Source organism: Amia ocellicauda, chromosome 20 (assembly GCF_036373705.1).
Source record: "Amia ocellicauda isolate fAmiCal2 chromosome 20, fAmiCal2.hap1, whole genome shotgun sequence".
Taxonomy (NCBI): Eukaryota; Metazoa; Chordata; class Actinopteri; order Amiiformes; family Amiidae; genus Amia; species Amia ocellicauda.
Window position 1 is genome coordinate 5384257 of NC_089869.1, and position 12539 is coordinate 5396795.

A 12539-nucleotide genomic window follows, 5' to 3' on the forward strand; every position below is an offset into this window, starting at 1 on the left:
GCATACAAATACTTACAGCCTAATAATTCTGGCAGGTGTTGCATCAATAAAACTAAACTTGTAAAGCAATACATTAAAAAAGAAATAGAAGCACAGTTTTTAATTGATCTATGTACTTTATTCTCATGCAGTGTAGACAAGTAATGCCCAATTCTGGTTATTAAAATTGTTGATCCATGTATTTTTAAATATTCACTGCTTCCATGCCTATTTAAAAAACCATGCACGTCCTTGCAGAGTCTGAATAGTCTCCTGACATCAGTGAGGGATTCTTCAATGAAATAGGCACTGCCAGTTTAAGCAGTCCCTTAACAGCACACAATGAAGGTATATCACTTGAAATGCTGGAATTCAAAGGGGTGTGTGTAAACACAAGCAGCTGCCGCCACCTTTTGCAGTTGGATTGTTAGCAAAGGACATCTTGTCTGGGTGTGACTGAGCTGATTGTGTCAAAGACATGTGGGGAGATGTGAGGGTTTCTTCTAAATAGCTGCTGAAGAAGTGTGGATCAAATACGTATTCTGCTCAGTGTTCCATCTCCCAAAGAATAAAACAAACACGCAAACATTGCACTGAGGTCATTTATTTGCATTGGCAGTTTTGATACAAAGCACTTCATATTTAGTTGTTTTTTTTGGTGTGTGGTTTGTTTACTTGATTTTTTCCTTTCCACCGTGTACATCGTTCTCTCGCCTGTTGGAGCATTAAAACAGCACATTACCTATTCATTCTCAGACACACTGAGACAAAGATGCCCTGTGCTTTCTTCACGTGACAAGATGAACCTTTAAAGTCTGTCTGAGGTGCAAGCTTACAGGCCTTTCTTTGAATTACGTTCCTCTTACTTGTCTAAAAATAAATCACTTGGAGCCTGTTCTCTGAGTGATCGGCTAAAGGGATGTCACCCGGCCTCTCCCCTTTAAGAGCTCTTTATCCACTGGCACAGACAGAGGTGGGGCTGGAAGAGGAAGCACTCAGACAAGGCATTCCAGAAGTTGCAAGTTGCAATGCAATCCCTCAGGTAATATTTTTAGCAATATGTATATATAACTATAGGAATCAGTTACCCAAAGGAGCAAAGAATGATGTACTCTAAATTAATAAGGTACCACACAAAGTATGTGACATCAAAGAATAAAGAGTTTAAAATTGTGGACACATATGCATTGGACATTAGATATAATTTTCCAGGGACCCCTAGTATCATTGGCGAAAATTTTGAAATAAAGGCACTGTTTAAACTGTCACTGACTTCTCGATCCGTATTGAAAAAGTCTGAACTACTGTTTTGAAATACAGACCTGAAATGTCTGCTTTGTTCGGGGAAGTACATCTCTAACTACGAAGCAGAATTCTATCAAAGCAGGATGTTGAGGGATGTGACACACACACCAACACACACAGATGTGCACACACACACACACACACACACATATATATTATATTTTTTAAATAAACTGCAGCACTTTGTTCTGTGGAGTATAGGCATGCAAAATAAAAAACATCTGTCAGCCACTGCAGAAGCAATGTACGCAGGAAAACAAACCACAACACAATCGGAATAACAATGAACATCTCATTCTAATAGAACACATAGTACATAATAAAAAATATATGTGGAGATGGAAACTAAATCCTAGAGGAATTAAAAGAACAAATAATATCTTCCTACTCTGACTCATTGAATATGTACATTATTCTAATTCAGTGTTCATTACCAAAAACATTTATTTTCTAGAAATAAATGCATTCCTTTGGTATATTAGCCATTCATTGTTTTAAATTATGATGAGACTCATTGAATGACAAATTACAAATAAAATATTTGTCTGAAGATCTTTGTATCCCTTTGTGGAGTACAGGCCTGTGATGCTGAGTTTCACTTTTGTTTGAAATGACTGTGGACATACTTCAGTACTTTTGCATTTGACTGCAGCTCCAAATGTAAAAGGACATTCACTTGACGTTCTCAAACAGTCACCTATATGTTCCCTTAATGAGTTGGGGAACTTGGGGAATCTTGGTCCTCTTGAAGGCTACGTACTCATTAGATACATCACATAATTCAGCATTAACACCAAAGCAACTTTGCGTGAGTTTCTGGCTGGTCTCATTTCGCTTTGTACTCCGAGATCTGAGGCAATGAAAAAAGATGTAGAGTTTGCTTTTATTGGCAAGCTGTCAGAGATGTGCCATCAGCACAGAATGTAATTTTAGCACCAGAGAACATCACACAGCCACCTGTATAAAAATTTCATTTTTGTCAGTCCTTGTGAATAACTCTTGCTGATTAAATGACTTTCTAAGTTTTAAAGTCATGCAGGAAAATGTACTCCCCTGGTGACTGTATGTACATATTATTTTATTTATATATGGTTGTTTCTATAGTTTTCACAATGTCCCGAGCAAATGACTGTGATGTATTTACCTTCCCTGCACATTTCTATTGCATTATTTTATTTATGTGTCTATTATTTAAGAAAGTTCAATTTCAACAAGTGATTGCAAGCCATTTAAAGTGTGTAGCCTGTTGTGGCAGTGGTTGTTCCCCTCCACCACCATGAATTGATCAAATATCTTAGTCTTCATTATGCAATATGTCCACTGTTGTTACATGTCTGCCCTATGATAATTGTAAGAGTATGATTGGTATTGTAATCTTTGTTAAGGCTATTAGACCCAACAGTATATTATTATAATATTTATATTTATAGAGTGGATTGTGAAAGTATTCACCCCCCAAGGACTTTTTGACATTCTGTAGTGTTACAATCTGGAACTAAAATTGATATAATTGGGATTTTATTTCACTGATCTACACAAAGTATTACATGTCGGAAAGTTATTCTATTATCTTTTAAAAATTAACTGCAAATAAAAAAAAAGACTTGATAGCATAAGTATTCACCCCCTTTAATATGACACACTTAAATAAGATTTGTTGAATAGAGTCTATCTGTTTGAAATTAAAGTGTCACATGATCTCAGGTTAAATACACTAATCTCAAATTCTGGAAGGTCACAGAGTATGTCAGAGAGCATATATAAAAACAAAAAAACACACCATGAAGACCATCTGGAAAAGCACCAGTGGCCTGAAAGAGTATTTCGGGAAAGCTACACAGATCTTTAACACATCCTATACATTTTATTATGTAACATACTTATATTCGAGATGTAGAAGTAAGATATAACGTGTAACATTGACTAACTGTATAGGCTATTTCGATTTTTTTCCCCCTGCAATTGGTAAAACGTACTTATTTACTTATTTGGTTACTTAATTAACTAGCTAGACACTCAATTTCCTGGTGATGTCATCACGTAAAGCGGAGCCCTGCGTGGTTGCTAGGGCACGAAGAGGACGCAGACTGTCTACAACAGCACCAGCACATTTCAGATCCACTGTCTTTAAATACAAATTAGTCACCCGTTTTCAAAAGTTATATGCACAGTCTAAGGCGCTAATTTGTAATCTGTTTTTATTGTTTCCTACAAGCAAGAAAAGAAAATGACGGAAGAGGTAAGTTTGAATCCAGATATTAACTTGACTGTGCTTCAGGAAATCCGGGCTCTGACCACTTCTCAAAAAACAACAACGTACAAACAAAGTGCAATTAACGAACTGATAAACAGAATATCACTTTTTAAACACACTTTAAATACACCGATGTATCCTATCTGCTACGAAAATACGAGGTTTATCTTGATAGAAATTCAGATTGGAAATGCTCAATATTGTTGTGAATATATTTCACCCTCGACCACTCTATTTAAATATAATGATCGAGGGTGAAATATATTCACAACAATCCGTATATTATTATAATACTAATAATAACACAGCACATTAACCATGTAAAATAAATGTAAAATGTCAATAACCCAATATTTTATATTTGTAGTATTTGTAAAGCTTTTTAATGTTACTGTGTTTTAATCTAACTGTACCCAACTGCTTTGGCAATACTTGTGTGTAAACATCGCATGCCAATAAAGCTTGTTTTGAATTTGAATTGGAATAATATTAATAATAGCGTAACAACTTGTATAGTTAGGAATTTACTCACTTCATCCTCCACTGTAATGTAGCAACCACCTTGGTGATGCATGACAGAGAGACATTGTGTATTACTAGCTCACCACACTGGAGCTAAGGTGGAGAAGTAAGCAGTGCATTGTTTAATTAAGCTACAGGTAGGTAGGACAGAGAGAGCCTGATGTGGATTTGTGCAAGGAAACCACTCCTGGGGGGCAAGTGCTGTGCGATTTTAAATAACCACAGGGAATCAGGAGCTAACTTTAATGCCTCATCTGAAAGAACAGTATATAGTGTATTTTATCCCATGCTTTGAAAACGTGTTAACTCACCATACAGTCAGTCCCAGAAAAGATTACGACTTCATGGCAGTGACTGGCAAAAAGTATAATTTCCCCCCTAGTGCTAGGATTTCTTTTGTGTCTTGTCTTGCATTTTTTAGGAAATTAATACTTTCAAACTCGTCAATATTGAGCTGAAAAGAAACACACATTCAAGCCTTTCTTAAACTCAGAAAGCTGCATTCTTACTGTAGCCTCATCACCGTGCCCTCATTGCAGAATTATTTTCCGGGAACGTTGTCTCTATTGCTTTTTCATTTTCTTCCTCTTCTCTACCTATCATTGTGTATAATGCTTTTTGTTTTAAACATGGAAATGAAACCCATAGGCATTTAAAGATTTCAATTACGATAAGTCATTTAAAACCATGATTATATTTATTATATTGCACACTTCAGTGATGTTTTCCCCCCTCCATTAAACAAATTGTGTGTGTTCTCTATTAAACATAATAGGATAAAGGGTTTAACAGAATAAATGTTTAGATGGTTTAGAAATTCCTTCTGTTTCCTACCAGACTGCAGAGTACCAGAGTCTTCGCTTTTTCTATTTCCAGGAAAAGGCTCCAAAGCCAGAAGATGGAGAGAATGCTTTTGAGACGCTGGAAAAGGACATCCAGGAAGTTCTCAAGGAGCTTATGGGAGATAAGAGTCTGGAAAAATTAAGGGCTGAATTCGAAAAACTACACAATGCCCTCAAGAAATCCCATGAAAGTGAAAAAAGGCTCATGGCAAAATGCAGAGAATTAAATGCAGAAATTGTATCCAACTCTGTCAAGGTTGGAACAGCATTGAAGATGTCTCAAGAGGATCAATTGACAATTACGTCCCTGAAAAAGGTTTACTTGTTTATTTTCTAATGTCCTGTTGTACCACTCATAAACAGTGCTGGTTTGTTCTCATAGAACCTTCATTTTCGTTCAAGGAAATGTGTTTTGAATGAATGAATGATCACAAAATAAATGACTGAACTTATGTTGTATGTTATCATTTCTGTTTGGCAGGAGATCGAAAAGGCCTGGAAAATGGTTGATGGTGCTCATGATAAAGACCAAAGGTCAAAAGAGACGATTCAGATGCTGAAACAGGAGATTTCCAACCTAACCAAGCTTGTTGAGCAAGGAGCTGGCTTATCCATCGGCCAGGAGCACAGGCGAGTCAGACTGCTTCATTGCTCTTTGATCCAATAATTTGGATTCTGTGAACGAATCTGAAGATATGAATACAAACCCTTATGACTCACATAGAATTAAATATTTACTGTCTGTTTGTCTGTATCATAGATGAAAATGACATATTCCACATGCCTTTATTTCAATTCTCAAACATTAGGTTAGGTTTGTATTTTCTGCAATAAATGTCATGTTTTTTTTACTTGTTTGTTTGTTTTATCAGTGTGAACGATTTATTGACAATCAAGGAAGATATGACTAAGGAAAGAGATGGCCTTCTCACTGAAGTAGTGAATTTGCGTGAAAACTTTACGAAGGCCACAGCCAAGCTACAAGAGTCTGAAGCTTTGAATGAAACTTTAGCCGGAACTATCAGCCAAGTACTGAATTACTGAAATATTCTTCCATGTACAAAATACGGATACAATATATAGTCTGAAGTACACTGAGTCATCAGTCCCTTTTATTTGTTTTAAAGAATAACTGTAATCAATACGTTAGCTTTGTTATTTGAAAATATTGCCAAGCTTAACTTCAATAGACCCATATCTGATTTTATTAAAGCCCAAAATGATAGTCTGAAATGGTGTGATATCCTCTCTTTTAATAAATTTTACATTTTGAGTTGAATATTTAACAAGTTCTAATTCTGTCTAAAGTCAATGTTTATTAATGGTGAGTAAATGAGACTCCCTGCTTTCCCTGCGCACACAGCTCCAGCAGGACATCCAGGTCCGCCAGAACGAATGTTCTCGAGAGGCTCGGAGGAAGGATAAGCTGGACAAGGAGATGAAGCAGCTGCAAGCCGAGCTGGACGCTAAGCAGTCGGAAATCAAAGTGCACAATCTGCAGAGCCAGAGGAGCAAAGAGGAGCAGCAGAGACTCGAACAACAGCTGCGGGAACAGAAGGTATTGCCATCGATGGTGAACCCCAAAGACCTGCTCTGTTCATATGGGTTGGTATCAACCTGGAGTTACAAGATGATTCTGCCACCACTGTTGGCCTAATAAACAGTGCCAGGCATCCAATGGCTGAATATGCATGACATTATAACTATCACATAATTCCCTATGCCATATGCATCCCTCTCCTTAGTCCTTTTGGTGTAGGTCTCATGAAAAGTAGCCTTCTCAATACTAGCTAAAGTTTTCTACTTGCTAAAAACAAGTTCTTTTGTGCAGAAAAGTTATATAGTTGATACAATTGTTATATTTTATTGTATTGCCCCTGACCTTAGAAGCGTTGAGCAGTCGTTTTCAATAACGGCAACTTATATAATGATATATAATGTATACATGTACCAGCATACAGGTCAAATAGATACAGTTATGCATTACTTAATCCCTTCCCCTTGACCCCACAGATTCTCAGTGAGAGGTACGCAAAGGAGATCGAACAGCTGCAAGTCAGGAACACCAAACTGCAGCAAGATTATGAGCAGAACTCTGTGACTGTGGAGCAGTTCGCCCAGGAGAGTCAGCAGAGAGCTACAGATCTAAAGGTTTGAACACCCAGTAGAAATATTATGAGCAAAAGCAACAGTGCCAGATATAAAGACAAACTTCACAGATGCGAGACATTCCTTCTCAAAGTGGTACATAAATGTTGGTTGCTGTAGAAGAGTTTATGAAAACTCCTGTGGAAGAAGGTCTTGTATAACAAGGCTCATGGGAAAGGGGAATTTATATTTGGAGGGCCTTAAGCTGTTAAGACTTGTCACATTAATGATGCATGCTGTGAATATTTTGTGCAAGACGGCCACTGAATTTAGAATCTTTTGAGAAGGAGCGTGTAACATGCATTTTTGTTGTTGGGAGATTGGAGACTTTGAAGTGTCAGAGATTGTCAGTCTGTATAGTATTCTTTTAAACAGTGAAATGGGGTTAATAAAAAAAAAAATACCCCCTCCCGCCCGGATTTTGTATTTCTATACATAAAAACGAAGAGACAAAGAAAATCAAGGCATTTTGTCGGACCGTGCTAGTGTGTATCTTCTGTTTGAACTTTCCTGTCCGTCTTAAATCCTGCATTAAAATGATTCCCTGAGGAGTAGGAGAGACTTCTGATCTAGAACTATCTTTTACACAGTCTTTGAAGTATTTTCCCTAGGACCTTTCAAATTCAGATTGCATGCCTTTTGACTGTAATTTATAGAATACCGCAGGGTGAAAGAAGTGACACAATTCATCTCCCAGAAGAACATATTATTCTAGAAGTTTTGGGGATTGATATGTTTTATTTATTCAGGTTGTATATGGTACCCACACAATTTTGATAAAGGAAGTTATTTTGGTTGTTGCATATACAAGATACGATTATCTGCCTGTTGAAAGGGTTTGCATTTAACTAGAGAATCACAAGGGGGCAGTAAGTCACAGTAAACCTGACTGACATGTGAGTGTATTTTGGATGGAATACTTTAGTGTCTTTTATGATAAACAACAAAAATGATAGCTTCCAGACAGGTGTTTATTCAAATATCTATGTCCTTTTTCTTTCTAAGAACTAAACCGTTTACTTGTGTTGATTAGCTTTAATAATAAAAAAAAGAAGTTTGTAGCTTGATTGGTCCAGTATGTAACCATTATACTGTAAATGTCAGTGTCAATTTTGAAAGACCTTTAGTGGCTGTATGCTTTAAATAATTACAATTAAAAACTAAAATATTTTACTGGTATAAGCAAACATTTGTAATTTAACTGTATTTGACATTTCCTGAAAGACAATTCACATAGCACCCATAAAACGTCCCTATACACAGAAAGGGAATCGGACAGCAATAGGATGCTGTTTATTGATAGAGACACAATTAAGTACCTGTTAACCTCCACAGATGAAAGAGGATGAGATCAATCTGATGCGTCAAGAGAACTCAAAACTTACCAAGAGCAGAGAAGTCACCCAGAAGAAACTCCGGCAGACTGAAGATCAGAAAGTGGAAGTGGAGAAGGAGAGGGACATGCTGAAAAACCAGATTGCGGGGCTGGAGAGAGGCATGATCTTCAAATATTTAAGACTATTATAAAGACAGATTCATATTGACCTCTCATATATTTTTATTTAATGTATTATTTTACATAAAGATACACTCTCTCTACATGAGATCACTGTCATGAATCCACAATTTTTCATTTTAAAGCAAGTCACAAAAAGTCAAAGAAGTGATGCTTGCAAGCACTAAGGTCTCCAGCAGGAGGGAGAAAGAAATGTAAAACTGTTTAAACACACCGAGATGGACATGTGTGCTCATATTGCTCATGTGGATTGATGATTAAGTTTAAGGGACACAATGATTAAATGAGATGTATGATAATGAATCAGGCTAAAAGTCCATAAGCCCCACCAGGCAGCAACAATAAATGATAAGACAATCTGAAATGTAATTTCATATGATTGAATTAAAACCCCATTGTCTTGAATGTGAATTCCTCCATAGAGATTGATGTAACTGAGCTATGAAATGAATCTTCCTTGACACTCTCTGAGAAAAGGAACTGGGCTGGTGTGCATTGTCCACTGAGAGTACCATACTTATGGGCATACAGTTGACACCGTTTTACATGTTTTTGTTGAGTGGCATGGTGGCACAGCGGGTAACACTGCTGCCTCTTAGCTCCTGGCACCCGGTTTCAGTTCTGGCCTTGGGTGTCTGCCCGGGTGGAATTTACATCGTATCCCCACGTCTGTGTTGGTTTTCTCTGGTAGTCGTGTAAGTGTGGTGTGTGTGTGTGTGTGTGTTGCCCCACGATGGACTGGTGTCCCGTCCAGGGTGTACCCTGCCTTGTGCCCTGTGCCCGCTCATGGTGACTATTTACTGGATGAAGCAGTTACTGATAACGGATGAATGGCTGTTTTTGTTATGTTGAATTTTGTGTGTAGTGGAAGACATGAAAAAAAAAGGATTCCAAACCCTCTTGCTTTTTGGCCCAAGCGCTAATACAAACTGTTAAAAGAACAGTAATCTTAATCATCCATTACATCGCCTTCTTTCTTTAACCTTTTTTAAGAAATGGAATCCTCAAAAAAGCAGACCGAGATTGACAAGAAAGCCATTGATGAGCTGGTGCGAGAGAGAGACATTTTAAACAAGGTAGGTATATTCCACAACATTCACGCTTTTAATATCTGTGCTGTGTATGACCATGGCTTTCACCTTGGAAATGAATATCCTATTTAACAACAGTTACTTTTGATAACCTTGCACATAATTCTACACAGTTGTCTGGTTCATATAAATAACTTTGCTTTGCTTATTGTGTGTTTTTGTGAATGTTAACAAGCACAAGAAGAGGACACATTTCTTTGGTAATTCCATGTGTACTGTCCTGTGTCTTTGTAACTCTAAAAGAACTGAAGGAATATAAAAACCTGACTTACTTACCAAACATCATCTGCTGTAATATCATGCACACTGAAAATATTTAACCTGGAAGAGCAGTTAACATCTATTATATAACCACTTAGTGCCAGCTTGCAATTTTCAGCATTAATGAATTGCATTTATGACAGCCAATGTCATCTTTCTCTCAGCTTGGTGTTTCCTTATAGTGTCTTACAGTTGTGCTATAAATAATGTTATAAGAAGTCACACACAGACGCACACATGTATGTTCTTATTTATTTATTTCTCTCTCCCTCTGTACAGAACATGATAAAGGCTGCCAACGCCACTCAGAAGCAGCTGAGTTTAGTGAAGCTCCACGAACAGTCAAAGAAGAATCTTGACCAGGAGATCCACAACTACAAAGAGGAAGCCCAAAAACAAAGGAAGATCATATTCCAGCTGGAGAAAGAGAGAGACCGCTATATTAATGAAGCAAGTGATCTCACACACAAGGCAAGATGCAATACTCTCTGAAAACATTGAAATAATGATGAGAGATTTGGCTTCTCTTCATTCATGTGAGAGAATGTGTGAAAGGAGGCTGAAATTCCTTCTTTAGACATTGGCACAAGGATCTGAAAGTCTTCTGATTTCTACTTCTATTGATGTCTTAAGTCAGACTCAGGCCCAGGTTAAATCCAAACTCCGAACCACCAACTGATTGCAAAATTACAAATATAGTTGCCAGGCTCCTTGCTTCTGATCATGATAAATGCACGGTGTGAGAACTGGATTTCTAATTTGCAGTTGGCAGGCAGGTTGAAATTGTGATTTAATCCAGACCTTAACTGGACTGATTTTGCTTAGTTTGTTCTTCATCATAACTCAGTGACTATTTACAGCTCCCATAAACCTGATGGGCTGTGTCTCTTGTGAACCAGGGTTGCATATCCCTGTTATAGCCTGTTATAATGAAACTGTTGTGCTCAGCTTTTGAATTTATAATGAGTCCGAGATAACTAAACAAATGACACCCCATCAGCTATCATCTGTGAGACCTATAATATACAGATTGGCGTACTTTGATTCTCAGAAATGTTTTTTTTTTATTTTGTTGTGCCCTGTCATCATTTATTCAAACTAGGGATATCAAAATGAGATATTAGATGGAATAATTCTGGTCATCCTCTCGTGTAGAATGGGGACTGGAAGCCTTCTGTCTTCCCCTCATCAGAAAACCATCCTCTGTGTTCATGACTGAAAAATAATTCTGACAAGCCCAGCAGGAGCATTCCCATTAGTGATCATTGGGGTTTTCACTGACATTTAAGTTGAAAACTTGTCATTGGGTATGTGCTTAAAATTCAATCCATTTCCTTCAGTGAGAAGAGAATTTTTCACATTCTTTCTCCCCACTGTACTCCAACTATTAAATGTCAACCTGAGAATATAAAGCAATTAGAGATCACTACCGCTGCTTCAACTACCGCTAATAATTAAATAAAATACATTTGTTAGACACGAAGCATTCCTTAGTAATAAATACCATAATTCAAAACTGACACCCCACAATCTGAAGGATGAGCTGTATTTAAAAGTTACACACATTGATTTTTCATTACACTTATTAGTATTGACACTGTGGTTTCAAAACACCAGATTACATTCTGAGCACTTGTAATAGTATTGCCCAGTAAGCAGATTTATTGCAATTCTGAAATGGACGCGATGCATTGAATGCTGTATCTAAAACACAGTAACAGAATATGGTATAATAAGCACAAGTGATCGGAAAAGGCTTTTCCAGTGCTGCAAGGAGTGTAATCAATTAGATTCCCACCTCAGTGGCTGCAATACTGTTGTTCCTTTGGTTGCAATTAAGAGTATTAACCCATTCCTTTTAAAGTACTGAATGTTTTTTTTTTAATAATTTACAATTAATTTCTGCAAATTCAAATTATAATTTGTTCGGTTTTATATTTAAACGTGTGTATGTATATATATTTGCATTCAAATGATCTGTGCTGCCACTGAATATATAGAGCAAAGGAATTTATGCACCGCAGATGTGAATGTCTTCTGTAGCCAACTTTTGTAGTTGTTGTCATTGTTGTTTATGTCCCTCCCTGCAGGTGCTCCAGCACATGGAAGATATTAAAGTGAGGGAAATGCAGATCTTCGATTACAAAAAAAAGATTGCAGAAGCAGAGACAAAGCTGAAGCAGCAGCAGAACCTGTATGAGGCGGTGAGATCTGACAGGAACCTCTACAGCAAGAACCTCATTGAAGCTCAAGTACGTCTCAATTTGCTGCTTACTGACATGTAATTTGTTGCTTGTCGTTTTACTCAAACTAATAGATTAGCCTTTTGCCTTTTCAAGCATAGATCCTGTAATATTTTCGGGTTGAACTCCTTCAAGTGTTTATTGAATGGAGTATGATTTTATTTTTTTACTTTTTTAAATATATATTTTCTGATATCTTGTCTGTCTGGTTGAAATTCACAGTGTTTGGCTTATTATCTCGATCACTGTATTGTGCACAAGCATCCGTCACCTCTGTAGAAAAGCAGAAAGTGCCACTTCCTGTAAAGTAGACAGTTTCAGGGATGAAAGACTTGGCATGGCAAAGTCATATCATGGGAAGGTTTTGATCCAATGTAT

At 37.2% G+C, this 12539-nt stretch overlaps 1 protein-coding gene across 1 annotated transcript in view; it reads left to right on the top strand.

Moving 5' to 3' along the window:
- Positions 1-3362: 3362 nt before the first annotated feature.
- cfap58 (cilia and flagella associated protein 58) overlaps positions 3363-12539 on the top strand; it is a 47675-nt gene continuing 38498 nt past the window's right edge. Inside the window, exons 1-10 of the mRNA XM_066693489.1 lie at positions 3363-3523; positions 4937-5218; positions 5384-5532; positions 5775-5931; positions 6266-6460; positions 6916-7053; positions 8386-8545; positions 9560-9642; positions 10198-10389; positions 12009-12170. Of these exons, the coding sequence (XP_066549586.1) occupies positions 3512-3523; positions 4937-5218; positions 5384-5532; positions 5775-5931; positions 6266-6460; positions 6916-7053; positions 8386-8545; positions 9560-9642; positions 10198-10389; positions 12009-12170 (1530 nt within the window). The 5' untranslated portion in view covers positions 3363-3511. The remainder of the gene's footprint in view (positions 3524-4936; positions 5219-5383; positions 5533-5774; positions 5932-6265; positions 6461-6915; positions 7054-8385; positions 8546-9559; positions 9643-10197; positions 10390-12008; positions 12171-12539) is intronic.